This window comes from Manis javanica, chromosome 3 (genome assembly GCF_040802235.1).
Source record: "Manis javanica isolate MJ-LG chromosome 3, MJ_LKY, whole genome shotgun sequence".
NCBI lineage: Eukaryota > Metazoa > Chordata > Mammalia > Pholidota > Manidae > Manis > Manis javanica.
The window spans coordinates 211,530,339-211,548,571 of NC_133158.1; the positions used below are offsets into that span (position 1 = coordinate 211,530,339).

Sequence of the window (18,233 nt, forward strand, 5' to 3'; positions counted from 1 at the left end):
CAACATGTTATTTTGGGTCCACAAAATGTTTTTATTTTTAATTAGCCAGTCTCTAAAACTAGAGCAATTTCAAATAAAATTTTGTTTGAAAGGATTTGAAAGGCACAATGGAATAGAATAGAGATTGGTGTAGGAATTCTCTGTATGATAAAGGTGGCATTTCAGATCACAGAAGAGACATATTACTCAACAAAGCATACTGGGCAATCAGCTATCCTTTTGGGGAAAAAAAATTGAGCTCAGATCCTTTCACACTAAGTGAATGTAAATCTAGATGGAGCAAAGATTTTAAAAGTAAAAACTATTATTAGAATCCCTGGGCCATCAGCAGTTTTATCTCAGTGGGGTTTTCTGTTTGTTTTATTGAAGTACCATTGATATACAATCTTACATTGGTTTCAAATGTACAACACAGTGTTTCAATGGTTACATATTATTAAATCTGCAGTTACTATCTGTCAACATAGGAAGATGTTGGCTCTTTTCTCCATGCAGTGCTACTATCCCTGTGGCCAACTTATATTGTGATTGAGAATTATCTAAGTGGTTTTAAATAGAGACTTAAAAGAGTACAACAGCCTAGGCCCCAAATCAGATGATACCACAAAGTCTTGCCATATATTAGAAAGCAGAATGATGTATGTTTTGGAGTCAGTAAGATGTAGGTTTAAAACTTTTTCAACTTCTTCATTAGACTTTTTGCAGGGTATAAAATGACTACTCTGAGCCTTAGTCAATTAATCAATTAATCAATATAAAATTAAAAAAAAAATACAGAGGATTGCTGTGAGGACTAGATGAGATCACATTATATGAAACTCTTGTCCTGTGCCTGCCTAGAAGTGAATGTTCAATAAAATTTTAGTATAGAAGTTGAAGAAACAGATCTCCAGTAGCTTAGGGGAACTAGCCCATGGCAGATGTTTACCTGTAAACATGAAAAAATTCCTTGACATTCATTTCCACCAACAAACACTTACTGAGAGCCTGCTGCATGCCATACATCCTGTTTGACACTAGAACTATGAAAGTAAAAATAGAAGAAATTATCACTTTAAAAAATCTTAAATAGGAGTCAGGTTTTATAAGAAAGGAATTCAAGTAGTGAGAATTTTTATAATATTTTTCTTGACTCTAGTACCTGTGTTACTTAAAGGAAACAGTGTGGAAGCATTTTCCTAAGAAAAATGAATAGTCAGTTTGGCTACAACCACAAAAGATCCATTTTTCAGGATAACTATTAAGAGAAAATGCACTACAATAAGAGATGAAATATGAAATTGCTAAGTGGTGGGAGAAATAGTGCTATTTTAGTAAGTTTTTTTTTAATGTACCTCTCTTTTCCACTCAGATATTTTTGTTGGTTATTAGTATTTGCTTGAGTTTAGCTTACCAAATTGTCCGTTTACACCAAATGAACCTATAGAGTCTGTATGTCAGTTTTGCTGATACTTAGTAAAACAAGATAATACAACCTATTTTTTTTCCAGCAACTTTTCATTTATACTCTGATACAGAATAAAAAATTTGAGATAGAAAAAACACCTGTGAGCATGTAGCCTAGTCTTAATAATGCATGTACCTAATCTGCTGTTTTTTTATTATTGCCAAAGCTGAAATTTTGGTTGAGATATTTACCAAATTGCAAAAGTAAATTGTATGCCATAGGAAATTGGGTTGTATGTTATACCTAATGTTCAACTGCTAATAAACTCAATATATGTACCAATCTATTTGCCATGACAAAAACATTCTAGCATGGAGTAATAATAATTATTGTTATAATAATGTCTTAATCATTTTCAGAAGTTGATATAGGAAGTTTGCATCTTCTGCTGAGAATTCTGTGTAATTACATGTTCTTTGGTAGATACTGTAAATAAAGGAACTTTTAAAATGTTTTTTGTTTTGTTTTTTAGTTTGCTGGAAACCATGTCTCACTATACAGATGAACCCAGATTTACCATAGAGCAGATAGATCTGCTTCAGCGCCTTCGGCGTACTGGAATGACTAAACATGAAATTCTTCATGCCTTGGAAACTTTGGACCGTCTTGATCAAGAGCATAGTGACAAGTTTGGAAGGAGGTCCAGCTATGGAGGAAGTTCCTATGGGAATAGTACCAACAATGTTCCAGCATCTTCCTCTACAGCCACAGCTTCCACACAGACCCAGCATTCGGGAATGTCACCATCACCTAGCAACAGTTATGACACCTCCCCACAACCTTGCACTACTCATCAAAATGGAAGGGAGAATAATGAGCGATTATCCACATCTAATGGGAAGATGTCACCAACTCGCTACCATGCAAACAGCATGGGTCAGAGGTCATACAGTTTTGAAGCCTCAGAAGAGGACCTAGATGTTGATGATAAAGTGGAGGAATTAATGAGGTTAGTTCCTTTGCTTATTCAGAGTCCCCAAAATGTCTGTTCTTAGATTGGTTTTGAGTAATAAGCTGTATTTCTCTTACCTACCCATAAGAACTGTTTACCCCTCCCATTTTGGAGATGAAAGAAAAATATTTCAAATTTTTGTTTCTAATTAAAATTTTCTCTACTTCAGCTCTTTCTCTGTGCTGCTTGATAAGCTTTTCCATTCTTTATGTTTATCAAAGCAACTGTTAGCCTTCTCTTTACGGCCTGTAATTGCTAACATTGGAATTTTCTAAACTGCTAACAGACACATTCTGGTCCTTGAATCTATTGTACTGCTTTTTCTGGGAGACAAGATGATTTTTATTATGATACAGAATGTGTACACTCTTAATTTTCCCCTCAACATACCAACAAACAAAATAATTTTGAGCAACTGTAATGTAAAAAGTAGTATTTTTAGGGGAAAAAAATAGACATTGTTACTAACCCTAAAAAGCTAAAGTTCTAATTTTAGCAACAGATGCCATTTAAATAAATACATGTTTAAATATGTATATTTATTTAATACTTAATATGTATATATTTGAATAAATGTATATTTAATGTTATCTGTTACAAGATAAGTGTAAGTATTTGGAGTTTCAAACACTGAGAAAAGATATCCACTTTCAACAGATAATTAGGAAAGGCTTCGCACTGAGCCTGGGACAGTTTGCTGGCAGCAACCATGGGTGTTCAGTCGGGTCTCCAGGATCTAGAACTATCCTTGACACATAGTAAGGGCTTCATATGTTAAGTAAATGGATGAATTTGAGCTACACCTTAAGGAATAGTCTCTGTTTTGCATTATAAGCACCTTTAGAAAAGTTAAAGGAATAGTAAAAGGCAGAAAAGGCAAGGTGTTTTTAGTTTTATAAAGATTGCTGATGGGCTAGACTATCGTACCAAGCAGAATGTAGTAGGAGGCAGAACAGGTTTTGAAAGATGTGAGTTCTGTACTAATAGTTTATGTTTAATTTGGCTGGAAATAAGGAATTTTTATAGGTTTATAGAAACAGATGATCAAACTATTGTTTTCAGTAGATTATTACTGGTGTAGTAGGGGGAGAGCCTGCAGATGGATGAGTTACAGTAGGTAAAGAAATAATCTGTAGCAGGAATTTGTCAGATAAATTTAAAACATAATTATGAGTTACAGTTATTGTTAAAGATTTTAAGGCTTGAAGACAGTATAATGGTGACTTAATATTGCCTATGGAAGCTCTATTCTGTAATACCACAATGGTGAAATATCTTTTAAGCAAATTGTCCTGAATTTAATTTTAGGTGAAACTGCATTATATGGAATTCTGGGCTAAATGAACTATTGTATCTAGATTCCAGTGTAATTCCTGTAATGACTAGTTTCATAGAGCAGCTACAGGACCCTGTTATTTAAGCTTTTACAGCTTAAAAATATAAGAGATCAATTTGGCTTGAATTCATTTTCACTTATTAAGCAGCTGGCTAAAGCTCAGATGTTCCTTTTGAATTTAACATATATATCATTGTCATGATTAAGAGGGAGAACCATTTGGGCAAATAGAAGTTATTTCAGTCATTGAAATATAACAAGGTTAGCTTTTAATTATCCCTAGTAGAGAGGATATCGACGGTAAAATGTATTCATTAGGATGCTCGCCTGGTTTTTGTTGTTGGTGCTGTAATCAGTTTTAATAAACTAATTAACATAACAGTTAATTCCCTAATGTGTATAAGACTAACAAATTTGGAAAAACTTTCTTTTTAACAGAAGCTCTGGAAGATTGACCAAGGTCTAAAAGTGGACTATAAGGGTTGAAAAATTTGACTATTAATTCTTAGGTTAACGTAATGTTGTAATTCAACTATGTCCTCAAAATAAACAGAAAACCTATTTAGCAATAATTGAGATTTTTAGTTAAATACAATTACACATCTTTAAGTTTCATCATTAAATATATACATGTTTATACACTGTTGTCAGTATTTAATTTACCAACTTCCACTTGTTGCCTAGTTAGGATACTTTATCTTCTTCTTCTCTGCTTATTTCTTAGAACTGATGCTGTGGTGTCCTCTAATCACCTAAGGGTCTCACTGAATTTTCTGGCTCACTGTGGTCCTCTGCCATTGTACTTTTCCAACACCTACACTCATCCTTTGTGCCCATTTCTCATTTTTCTCAAGTTTGTAAATGATAATAATCCTTTAGGTCAGAGGCAGAAGTTTATTGCGTAACTATTCTCACTTTTAATCATTACAACTCTGCTGTATATGAGGTAGAGCAGAGAAATTGAGATTCACAAAAAGTAAATAATGGTCCCAAGAAAACTTAAATACTAAGTGGCAGAGTGTGAAGTCTAACCCATGTCTTTATTACCATGTCACTGGTGTCTGTTGCCTGTGTAAATAAATTTCTCATACTGTAGATTTCAGTAAGACCTTGGGAACAGTGGTTAATGAAACTCAAGACAGTGTGAGTGCCTTACAGGGCCTACTTCCCATCTTTCCCCTGTGATATTTGCCAATTCAAATCAATCACCTACTAGCCAAATGGATATTTATTTGGTAGAATGTTAGAGAAATTTTTGAGCAGTGTCTCTTTCAGAGGACTCTCTATCCATGTAGGGCTGGATTGCCCTTGCTCGCCACTCACTGCTGTGGTGGTGATGTAGTGCATTGCCTTTGGTGATCCTTAGGTGGGGGGAATGGATACCTGACTGCCTTCCTGCCTCCTTTTCTGCGTGTATCATACGTAATGCACCTCTTGCTTGCTGTCATTCCTCAACCTCCAGAGCACTCAACCATTAGACATGTTTTTCAAATCTCATAACCCACGGAGTTAATCCTGTTAATTTCAGGGGACACAAAGGAGGAATTTTGTGGGGTAGAGCTTGATTAAGTTATAACTGTATACCTGATCAACTTAAGAAAGAAACTGCTACTTTTCTATTTTTTAATTGATCAGGGTGGAAAAAAAAGAAACATATGAATTCTCCATAAATTGTTGAATATATCATTTTAAGAAAGACTTTAAAGCCAAGAGCAAGAATAAATACCATTTCACATGTTAATGTTTTTTAAATGCATCTATTAATGTGTATATATATATATACACATATATATGGTATATATGTATATTTGCTAATGTAATGTACACCTATTAAAGTATATCTGTTCTATTGTATTTAATTATAAAATAACAATTGAAAGGCACTTATCAAGAGTTAATAAACAATACCATATATAAATATGTTATTCTTAACTACCCATGTATGAAATTTTATGAGTGTGTTAGTATTTTATACAAAAATCAAAGACTTTTCTTCTGAGTTGATTATCTATATGCTGAGTTATTTAAGGTACAGTATTTATGTTCTATAGGTCATAGTTTATACATGGAGAGTATGTATAAAAAAAGAAAAAACTTCTTTTAATGTTATCTTTTAAAATTTCTAATTATGCTTTATCACCATGGATAGACATTAACGGGAGGAGGTTTTCATTCAGACATGAAAGAATTTGTATGTAATTAGATTTGTCCACCTGTGAAACAGTCTGTCTTGATAGGTATTGCTCCATCTCTGGAAGACTTTGAGATAAATGGCTACCTTTAAGGGGTCCCAAAGAATGTGTAATGTTTATCAGCTGAGAGAATATGGAAGATCTTAAAAGCATAACACTTTTAGACATGCAATCTTTAATATCTACTGTTGCAGAAAATGAAGCATTGCCATTTTGAGCTAACATAACTCTTCCAGTCTGATTTGGGAAGCTCAAACATTTGAGATTAAGAATTTAGAGCTGTTTTATAAATTATGTAGATCAGGTTTTCCATTTTACAACCTTTTTTCTTTAATTATGAATTTGTTCACTCATTAAACAAATTAAGCTCTGTTATTGCAAACCCCATGATGAATAAGACACAGTCTCTGTGCTAAAGGAGTTTACAGATTAGTAGGAGAGAGAAGACCAGATCAGGAACAACTAGTATACAGAACAGCATGTAATATATTAGCAGGGAGTGGTGTAATTGAAATGGCAAAGTTAGCCATCAGAAGAAAAGACCTTTTTTAGCTCTGAGGATCAGGGACAACTTCTTTGATGATAGTTAAATTGTGTCTTAAAAAAGGGTGATTCCGCAAAGAAGCATTACTGATTAATTCATCCAGCTCTTAAGAAAGATCTGTAGGTAACAATGGAAAATTTAGCAAGTTATCAAAATAATGGCAGTGGAGGGTAGAAAGGAATTTTATCCTTATGTGGAAATAGCCCAGATAGATAAATCCAGCATGGCTGTGATTTGGAAAAGGTAGTAGGAGGTGATGTCATGGACTTAAAATGGTTCGATGCAAATAGGGTAGTAGCTATCTAGGAAGCCCGCCACGGAATCAAATAAAGACCAGCCTTTGCTTCACTTTAATTCTGTAAGACTTGAGGAGTAGAAATTGTGAGGAATATATAATTTTGTAAGATATTGAAGAAAAAGGGATTCATTCTCTTTAAAAAGGATGCCAAATTTCAGATGAGGAGAGGAAGTAAGAAGTGGGTGAAGAATTGGATTTGAGGTAAACAAAGGAGTTTTCATACCAGGAGACTGGTGTTGTCAGAGGATACAATGTGGCAGGTCATTGAAGAAGGCTGAATGAGGGGCATATATGAAAGTTCAATAACAAGAGTTCACCTGGTAGAAAGAAGTCTCTGACATACATAAGAGAACTGGACAGGATCAAAGTTGAAGACTCTTACAACTGTGAAAATACCTTGTGAAACAAACTAAATCACACATCTCTGCTTTTGTCTAAATTGAGTTTATAGAAATCTTTCCAGGTGCCTTAAAGTACCCAGTACATATGTTTACTTAATTTTATATAATTAGAGCAGATCATTTGTTTCTTCTTTTCCTGAGGTTCTTTCTGCGGTTTTATAAAATAGTCATTGTTTATGTAGATCTTCTACAGTTTCAAATTTTTTTATATTGAAGAAGTTTTAATGTTATATACATATACACACCCATTTAATATTAGATTGCATTTCATTTTAATTTCATTGCTTGAAGAAAAATCTTAGAAGCTAATGATGGGGGAATCAGTGTTCTCATTTTACCAGATGAAACCAGGGTCCAGCTTTATAAAATGAATGGCCCAAGCTCATCCTTACCTTTTAAGTTTATGTTTTTCTTCAATTTGGAAAAGCTTCTCTTTGGTAAAGCAGTTGACTAAAGAGGTTTTCATTGTTTTTTTTAACTTACTGTGGATATTCAGAAACTTGCCAAGTAATCTAAAAATACAGTCTATGAGAGAGGGTAAATGAATTGCTGCTCTATTGTAGACTTTTGGGTTTCCTTCTGTCTTGCTCCAGTCCTGATAATATCACACTGGAGACTGTGAATAATTCACAAACTGTATATTCCCTATTGGAATAATGGAGTGTTTTCTCCTCTTTGTGATTTAGTGTCTACTCTAAATTAATTTGATTTAAAATAAATCGATTTAAATTCCAATTTAAATCAGTAATCAAGAAAATACTATTTAATCATTTTCCCACAAAAGCACATCTTTTTATTCAAACGTAATAAATAGTCTCTTAAACTCAGTTTTCATTTTCCTAGAAGGATATTCTATACATTGAGAAGCAATGTTTTATTTAAAATTTTTCAGATTAATTTTGCAGCTGTATCATAAACCAGATGCTTTGGTTGTTTCATTTACATAGGCAATTGAAATAGATAACTGCTGAAGTTATCTCTTGCTCAATTGATTATTGATGTGTATTTGAGAACAGTTTTGTCTACATACATTACCTGTATTTTACTGAGCAGTTCATTATTTTGTTTTTCATAATGTATTTTCTTTCAGATACACAATTTTAAAATAAAATAAGGATGCATATTTTTCAAAGAAATATTTCAAATATGAACAAGCATTTTGGAAGGAATCTAGCCAGTATCCAGATAATATGACAAATTTTAAATATTGGATTAGGCAGCTGACTCTTTATTGTCTTCCTTTAGGAATCTTTTTATGATTTAGAATTTCTAGCCATTAGATCAGGACCATGCTGTAGATGTCCAGATTGAAAGCTGTCCCTTCTGTCACTTCTCTGCTCTTTTCCAGAATCCACCGATAACATAGATAGCCCCTCCTCACCCAAGGGGCTAAAATATCAAACTCACACTGATTCTTTTTGGATAGGATACTTTTTTTTATCATTGCTCCAAATAATCTAGAGAGAGACTTGAGCTCCTATAAGGAATTTGTGGTTCATTCACAAAACCATTTGTAAAGATTTAATAATCCCCTTTTGTCTCAGATCAAGGACTCAGTAAACTTTTTTGTAAAGGGCTAGATGGTAAACATTTCAGACTTTGTGGCCAACAGGCGAAATTGAGGATATAATATAAATACTTATAAAAAAGAGAGAAAACAAATGGCCACAAATTTTTATTGATGAAATTCAAAATGGAATAGTAATAATTGAATACTATTTCTAAAATACAGGCTTACTAATGAGAAGAATGGAATTTTGTGGGGAGGGGATAATATTTTGGTTAGTTCATATTCAAAGTTAGTGTTCTCTGACATCAAATAATGATTGCAAATGTTCATCTGTGAAATCCATTCTTAGTTCATAGATTCATAAAGACAGGTTGGGAGGCCAGATTTGGCGCATGGACCATAGTTTGCTAATACTTATAAGGTCATAAGTTACTACTGTTGTGTGTTACTTTTGAGCCTGCACAAAAATTAGTGCTCTATATATGTGATCGTTTTGAACAGAAAGCATTCAACCATTGGTTGGTTTTAATGGTTTATCTGTAATTTTACTTAAGTATTCTGTTCTGGTGGAGAAATAAAGTCTTGCCACTCATCATTCTAGTGAAGGTGTCTAGTCTTGTGAAAATTTGTTGAATTTTTAAATACGTAAAAGTTTATAAGGTGTCTTAGTGGAAGAAAAATTAGATCTACAATATGTAATCCCAAGGGCACAGAAAGATCGTGTAGTTTTCAGGATTAAGTATTCTGTATATTACATGTAATAGGAAATTAATGAGTGCCTTTTGTATTAAAATTTCATATTTAACCCATCCCACTTAAAACTTTTTTGGTTTATACAGGAGAAGAAGACAAAAGGCAAAAAAACCTTTCTTAAAATGGCTAGTGTTCTGGCAGTTGTGAGGAGGAGGATTTCAAAAAAACCAATGGTTTTTATGAACTGAACATTATTTATGCAGTTTCACAGTTAACGTGCGGCCCCAAATCTACTCACAACTGATTTTTGTTGTTGTTGCTTTTTATTTTTCTAGGATTTCTGTCTGTAGGATATATTCATTCCCCAGTAATGAAACTTTGTATATACCATATGGCAGCCTTGTTCCTAATGTGAATTATACACAGCATGTGATTAACCATCCTCTGGTATGAGGCTTGTATCTACTGTGGCATTCACTAAAGCGTCTGTCTGATGGGGTGATGTTTTAGGACTTGAATATGTGGTGTTTTCTTGGTTTCTTTTAATTTCATATTTTCACACAGGCTTGGTCTGTTTACCTTTATTTTTGTGTCCTTTCTATGTTCTCCCCACCTCTCTGCTTCACCTTTCTTAGCAAAGATGAGGATTTCTACCTTCAACATACATTGTTGGTCTTGTCTTCTGTTTTTGTTAGGAGGGACAGCAGTGTGATAAAAGAGGAAATCAAAGCCTTTCTTGCCAATCGGAGGATTTCCCAAGCAGTTGTTGCACAGGTAACAGGTAAGAGCTGAAGAGCCCTTTATTCTGGAATCATGTCTAGTCTCTGCCTTCTGGTGCAGATGTTGGAATATTGCTTGCATTTCTGCATTGCAGTGCAGATCTGTCAGCTTAGGCATAATAATGTATGCCTGTGATTTAAAACCCATTGTCTCCAATATTATGGAACTTCTCCAGTAATTTTTTTTTTTTTACTTGTGCTAGTAAATTTTATAGCATTGTGATAAGCACAAAAACCCCCCATTTTATGTATGGCTAAAAAAGGGTTCTCTGGTTTTCTTTTAATTGTGACAGAGCTTATGACACATGCACATCCAACTGCTATCTACATTTCATATTTTTAGAAGCTTTACAGTCCTCCAAATCTAATCCCTGATTTTGCCAATTGAAAAATGATTCACGAGGTTAAAGGACGTTGTTTTTTTTTAACCAGTTTTCTGTATGTGAAAGCTGTCTTCAAGCCATTACTGAGAAGATAAGAGTTATCATTGTCTTCTCTCTTTGTTCTTTATTTCCCATCCCATTACCCACTCCACTGCAGCCCCATCCCAAGTATGTGGTGTATATGTGTCATTCTCTATTCAGATTGCATTTTTTATGGAGTTCCTAAGTTTTGGGGTAGTATGTCTTCTTTGTTGGTATGTAGTCTTCCTTTCTCTGATTTCAGTAATTTAAAGGACTGTAATAAAATCAACTATGCCTTAGTTATTAGTAACCAGAAACTCAACTGCATTTTGTAGTTGATACATGGTTGTATGTTGTACACTGATAGATATGAAAATTAATTTATTCTTCCCCCTTCTTTTTTTTTAACATGCCCCTAGCAGTTATGTAACTTTAGGCTTTTTAGTTCTGTGCCTCAGTTTCTTTCCTCTCCAAAGAAATAGTTGGATTGATCTTCAATAGTACCTTTTAATTTTAAGATATTATTTCTTTTCTCTAGACATTGATACATATTGAAGCTAATTTACCTAAAAGGTTGCTTTGACCATCAGTTTGGTTAAAAATGAAATGAGATTTCAGAAGTCTTATACTTCATCCCAAGAATCTAAGATTGTATTATATGTGTTTAATATATTATACTAGTAATACATTTTTGTAAATGATGCATCTGCTCATGCTAAAACACTTGAAAGGCATATCCTTTTGTATAGAAATCTTGAACAGAGGACAGTGTGTGAATTTAATTTTTGTAATCTTAAGGTGTTTTTTGGTAAGTTTAAAATAAATTGTTACCTATACCTTTAAAGATCAAGGTATGGGGCTAAGGGTGCCACTAAAAGGGCACTGATGTATGCCATGAAAAGATGGAGTGTTGTCTCTCAGGACTTCACTGCAGCCCCCAAGATTAGAAACAATAGTATCTTCTAGTTTGCCAGCCTGAAGAAAAGGACAAAGTTGTAGTGTTATATAGAACAGTCTTATGAAGTTCATAAAGTTGATTCTGTCCAAATACTTCTGAGTATCTCAAATACTCTGAATCTTAAAACATCTGGACTTTTAAAATAGTAGCCTTTGAAACTCATCTGACTTGATGCAAATTATAATAAAATACCTTTAAAAGGATTTTCTTAATAGTTTCCAAAAGCATTAGCTATACCGTAATGGATTAAACATAGTACATCAAATACTGCTTTTTTGGAAAAGGAAACTAAAAGATGTTTTAGCATCTTGCTACTGAAAATACTGCCATGAAATGGAAGTATCGGGAACTTGTTAGAAATGTAAAGATGAGAGTATCACCTTTAACCTACTGAATCTGAATTTGTATTTTAACCAGAACCCCAGGTGATTTAGGTTTGAGAAGCACTATTCTAGAAGATCGGCAAGCTTTCCTGACATTAACTTCAAAGGAATGACAGTGTTTAACATTGGCCTGCTCAGTAATAGTCACCATGATGCTGTCCTGTTTTTGAAAGCAAGAGTTGAAAATATTTTTCACATTCATTATGCTAAGTCACATGGACCTTTCCTTTGCTGCTGGAATCACAGGATTGGTGCTGTTAAAAACTTCTCCCCCTGTTTCAGCCTCACCCCTACTTAATCTTCCTCTTCTTCATTTCTAGTCCAAAAGCTTAGGTTCATTTTCCCTTGAGCAGGTATCTGTGATGGTTCTCCATTGTGTGAAAAAATAAAAGTCCTTATAATCAGACTCCAGCCGCCTTTTTATTGCCATCTTAGGCAATAGACTATTCAGCGCCCTCCCTAGCTGAATTCAGTACTTGCCATTTCCAGAATTCTGTTAACTTGGGTGCTTACAAATCACTGGTTGTGCCTAGGATGCCTCTCGGATAAGAAGCAATAGTATTTTCTAGTTTGCCACCCTGAACAAAAGACAAAATTATAGTGTTACAGAACAGCATTACAAAGTTCATAAAGTTGATTTTGTCCAAGTGGAAATATTTCTGAGTATCTTGAATAATCTGAATCTTGAAACATTTTGGGCTTTTAAAATAATAGCTTTTGAAACCCATATAAATTCCTGACCTAACCTAAATTCCTGTTTACCAAGGTTACCTCAGTTATTATCCTCACTTTGACCTCTTTGACCACTTTAGCCCAAAAAGACCTTTCTATGTTCTGAAACTTAACACTTAGTTCACCACTCTGAAGTACTAAACTTCATTTCAGTTATGCATTTTAGAGTAATGTTCTTTTAAAGCAGCTCTCTTTTCTTACAAATCCCTTTATATGCTCTCTGAAGATTTCCTGATCACCTCGCCACCTTACAAGGTAAAGGGAGTATTGGTGAAGCTGACACAAGCTATACATGTGAAAATTTGTCCAATACAACTTTATCTAGTGATGTTCCCTCTCCAGAAATAATTACTTATTTGCTTAACAAATGTTGCATGAGTTCTTGCCCCTAAAGAACTCACATTTTTCTTTTATCTACTTTAATTATTTACATAAAGCAGGGGAGCGAGGATGATTTATAACCAGATAGGTTCATTGTCCCATTGGTCAACTTACTGAATTCATGTAGTTCTCGTGTGTTACTGTGTTCGTTTTTCATCCAGCCCATCCAGCCGTCAAGTTAAATTTAGGGGCAGGGCTTTTCATTCCAGAAAAGAGATCCAGCTATAGAACAGTGAGTGAGTGAGTGAGTGAGAACTAGTGTAAAGCCTGGGCCTCATAACTGGCCCACCTGGGATAGACTAACCTGAGTAAAGAAGCCTTCTCGGCATGCAGGCCTCATTCATTAGGGTTACCTGATCAGTGTATGCACATTTTTCTGCCTTTAAACAAATTAGTCAAGTGTATCTTAGAAGAATATCTACCCAGTGAAATATGCCTCACAGTTAGGTTTGGGATGTGGTGCCCCAGAATCTCTGTCCTGTAATAAAATCTCTTAAAAGTCAGTTAAGTTAAACTCTTAATATGTGAATAAATGAAATAAATCAACCTTGAGATAAAAATGGGGAGTGGTGCATAAGAAAAGAAAATGCTAAATAAAAAAAGTGTAGTGAGGTGCAAAATTACACATGTGCTTGCTCCAGAAACAAATACAGAGGCTTCTTTTTATAGATTTGAAGGATTTCTATAATAAGATAAACAAGAAGTTCCTGGGTGGGGTCTGTATAAATAATATCCTACTGATAGGAAAAGTGACAGTATAAACAGGATATAATAACAGTGCCTGCTGAATTTCCCAGCATGTTATTTGTAGCTTCTTTCACAGAGTCACAGCTGCTCCCACCAAGGGTGGATTTTTACCTCCGTAAGAGGTTGAGCAAGATTCTAAATTTTCACTAACAGTGGTGGGGAGGGGAGCATGCACAGCTTTTACTTTTAGTAATAAGCACGTGTATTTTATAGTTGCTTTCAAGGTAAAATATTTTCATTGGCTGTTAAAATTATTAAAACATGGTTTTCTGTTTAAACGACTTCTGACAAAAGCAAGGAGGCAGAATAGATGAATAAATGGTTAGAGCTTGAGTGAGTGCCTATCAGTCAAATAAATACCTTAATTGGATTAATAATCTAAAAAATAAAGAAGAAAAAAATTAGCATCTCTGAATTTTAAGAAATGTATCATAATTTTATTTTGTTGAATGATAAGTAGTATAGTGGAAAAGCAAAGTTCTAGTCCATCTGTCGTTAAATAGCCTTGGGGTCCCTGGGCAAATCACAATGCTTTTCTGAACCTCAGTTTCCTTATTTATAAGATGAGGGACTTTGACCAAATATTTTCTAAGTATCCTTTGCAGGTATCAAATTCTATTCTGTTTTTAAAGTGTTAAGTACATTTAACAAGTGTGCATCTTACCCATATCTAGTGACTTACATTACCAAAATGAAAGAATTTGTGTAAAGAGAGCCACTAGACCTGTTTTAGAAGTGATCCAGCTATACTCATATCACTTCCCTTTTTAAATTATCTTTAAAATGAAGGATAACACCAAACTTTTCCACGGAAGCTGTACCATTTTGCATTCTCACCAGCAATGCATGAGTCTCCTTGTTGCTTTGCATTCTCTTCAGCACTTGGTATTTGTTCTTCTCTTTAAGTTTAGCCATTCTAGTGCATATGCAAAGCATTTCACTCTAGTTTATTTTGCATTTTTCTAATGACTAATTATGTTGTGCATCTTCTCAGATACTCATTTGCTATTTATGTTTCTTAGGTGAAATGTCTGTCAAAGCTTTTGCCTATTGTTTTTTTAATCAAGTTGTTTGATTTATTATTGATTACAAGAGTTCTATGTATATTCTGATTGTAAGTCCTTCAATCTGTGGATTTATAGGTATCCTGGCCTGAGGTCTGCATTTTCTTAATATTGTCTTTCAAAGAATAAATCTTCTTGATTTTGATGGTTATATTTATCATTGTTTTCCTTTATAGTTCATGCTTTTTGTGACCTAAGAAAGTTTGCCTCAGTGAAGTCTCAAACAATTCTTGTTTTCTTCGAAAAGTTGTATAGTTTCAGCTAGTATGTTTAGGGCTATAAACTGTGTTAAGTTAATTTGTGTATGTGTGAGGTAAAAGTTAATATGTATTTTTTTTCCATGTAGATATCCAATTGTTGGAGCAGCATTTGTTGAAATGGTCAGCAGTGGTCAAGAGACTTAATTTTTTCCCTATTCAATTACATGGGCACTTCTGTCAAAAATTAATTGAATATATTTATATGGGTCTTATTTCTGGGCTTTCTATTGTGTTTCATTGGTCTTTAGGTCAATCCTTATACCAGTATAAAACTGTAAATTATTATAGACTTACAGTCAGTTTTGAGATCAGAAAGCATAATTCCTCCCAACTTTGTTTTTCTTTTTTAAGATGGCTGTTGATATTTGCATTTTCAAATACATTTTAAAATCAGCTTGTGAATTTCTACAGAAAAGGATATTTGTTTTGAGATGGGGATTAGGATTGTACTGAATATATAGATCAACCTGGTGTTAGGAATTGACATCTTAACCATATTTAGTGTTCTTACCCGTGAACATGGTATCTCTCCCCATTTTCTTAGGGTCTTCTATTTTCTCTCAGATTTTGTATTCTTGTAATATCCTTGTCTAGTTTTGTTAATCATCATAATGTAGCCTTCATAAGATGAGTTGGGAAGTGTTCTCTTCTCTTGTATTTCTAGAAGAATTGGTATAGACTTGGTATTATTTCTTCCTTAATTATCTTTATTTAGAGACTGTGCTTCTTTTTAAATATAATGAGAATCTTACGCTTGGTCATAACTTATTTCCTAGAACTGTTCCTGTAGGAGTTGTACCCTGTACTGAAGTCAGAAGATTAGAATATAGAATAGTAGATATTGGGTCCTTAATACCTCAAAGGTTGCCGGCACCTTTCTCTATGACTTTTCCATTGGTAAAAATATTTTCTTTTGCCAATTTTCTAAAACAGCAGGTTTACAAACCACAAACCAAAACTGACTTTAGGTATAGCAGTAGCCCATCCCCTGTGCCCTAGTATGCCTGAATAAAAAACAGTTTTTGCTCACTTACACTATGGGACTTTGCTTGTCATAGTAGTTTTAAAAATATTGAATGACTTATCTCTAAACCTATTCCCAGGCAGATGCATGGACAGCCTTTTGATTTTGAACGCATTGATTTTAAGGCACATGTTCAAAATAACATTGCCATAGGATTTTTGTCATTGTTCTTGATGAAAAACATAGGAACAAGTTTTTAGAAACATACTTATGTGAGCCTTAATATCTTGAGACATTTTAAGAACTAGAATATGCTCTGTTAATAAAAGTGCTTTTTTTCTCCTTTGACTTTTAAACATAAAAATTGTGTGTTGCTCCCAAGTCCTTCCATTATTACTTTTTGAGGACATTTATTACCACTGTCTCTCTTGATTTTTCTAGGACATTAAGAGTATCTTTGAAATGTCTGAGTGCTATGTGTTAAAATAATTGTTATCACACATAATAATATTTAGGAAATACAAAACTATTAAACCATTGTTGAGCATGCTTTTTTCAGTCTTTAGCTCAGCTCCGTCATTATACTAGATACCTACCAGGACAGCATTGTGAGTAGATGACCAATGGTAGATGCTTTTTACTACTGTGCATCTTGTTAGCTAAACCTCTCTTTCTGGAGAGTTTTTATTTTTAGCTATAATTTATTTTAACACTTACGAAGTGCTAGGTGCTGTGCTAACTGTTTTATGTATTTGAGAGGCAGGTGTTAACTTTTTCCATTACAGACGAGAAAACTGAGGCTAAAAGAGATTTCAGTCATTTGCTCATAGTCACACAGCTAATTGCTGTTTATCTTGGTGCAAAGCTAGTGTTCTTGACATAGCATTTCAGTAAACAGGCAGTATAATACAGTGGTCAAGAGCATCATTTGGGCTAAAAATGTGATTTCTATCACTTACTAGTTATATAACTTTGGGCAAGTTACTGAATTTCTTACCTCAGTTTTCTGAGGTAATATGAACAATAATATGGAAATGAGAACAGTAGTAATACCTACATAACAGGGTTCTTGAGTAGATTAAATGAGTTAAAGCAAGTAAAGTTTCTGGTACATGGTAAATGCCATATAAGTTTTGTATTAGTATCATTATTTACCACTATACTGCTTAATGTTCAGTCAGCTATCATGTTTCCTTCATCCTTCTCCAGATTGACTTTTCTGAAGCAGAGGTTCCTGAGATTAAATGTTTCATGTTTCTAGCCTTGGACCACTTAATAATCAACTTTTAAAAATATATAGCACCCTCATGTTCACTGCAGTACATTTACAATACCAAGATATGAAAATAACCTAAGTGTCCATTAGTGTAGTAATGGATAAAGAAAATGTGGTGTATATATACAATGGAATATTACTGTCATTAAAAAAAAGGAAATCCTGCCATTTGTGACAACATGGATGGACCTTGAGGGCATTATGCTAAGTGAAATAAGTCAGAGGAAGGCAAATAGTATTTGATATCATTTATATGCAGAGTCTGAAAAAACAAACTCATAGATACAGAAAATAGACTGGTGTCTATTTTCTATACCTATAAAAAATTTTTTATAGGTATACTTGCCAAGTAGGTGGGGGAATGAGGCATAGAGGCAGGTAAAGGTGGTCAAAAGGTACAAACTTCCAGTTATAAGTAAGTCCAGGGGATGTAACATACAGCATGGTGACTATAGGTAATAATACTGTATTGTATGTTTGAAAAACACTAGAAGAATAAATTTGAGTTCTCATCACACACACACACACACACACACACACACACACAGATTTGTAACTGATGGTGATAGATGTTAATCAGACTTATTGTGGTAATGATTTCAGTATATGTATATATATATATCAAGTCACTATGTTGCACACCTAAAACTAACGCAATAAAAAGTGTTCATGATAGATCAGTTGAATTTAATGAACAGAGTATGAAAAAGTTCAGTAAGTTGATTTCAAATTCAACATTGCTGCTAATCTTTAAGATCTATCACCTGTCAAGTTTTAGTGTAGCATCAGAGAATATCCAAAATTATTGGAGAAAGCTGTTGAAATACACCTTCCTTTTCCATCTTAAAAAAAAATGTCTAAATTACACTTTGACATTAGCTTAGGAAACTTTCTTCACCAGCATGAACTAGT

General features: G+C 33.9%; 1 protein-coding gene across 19 annotated transcripts in view; it reads left to right on the forward strand.

Moving 5' to 3' along the window:
• The window catches only part of HMBOX1 (homeobox containing 1), a 163,681-nt gene that overhangs the window by 65,327 nt on the left and 80,121 nt on the right, over positions 1-18,233 (forward strand). For all 19 annotated transcript variants that reach the window (XM_073232761.1, XM_017650159.3, XM_037024561.2 and 16 more), the window contains 2 exons: positions 1,920-2,396; positions 10,069-10,154. In XM_073232761.1, the coding sequence (XP_073088862.1) occupies positions 1,920-2,396; positions 10,069-10,154 (563 nt within the window). The remainder of the gene's footprint in view (positions 1-1,919; positions 2,397-10,068; positions 10,155-18,233) is intronic.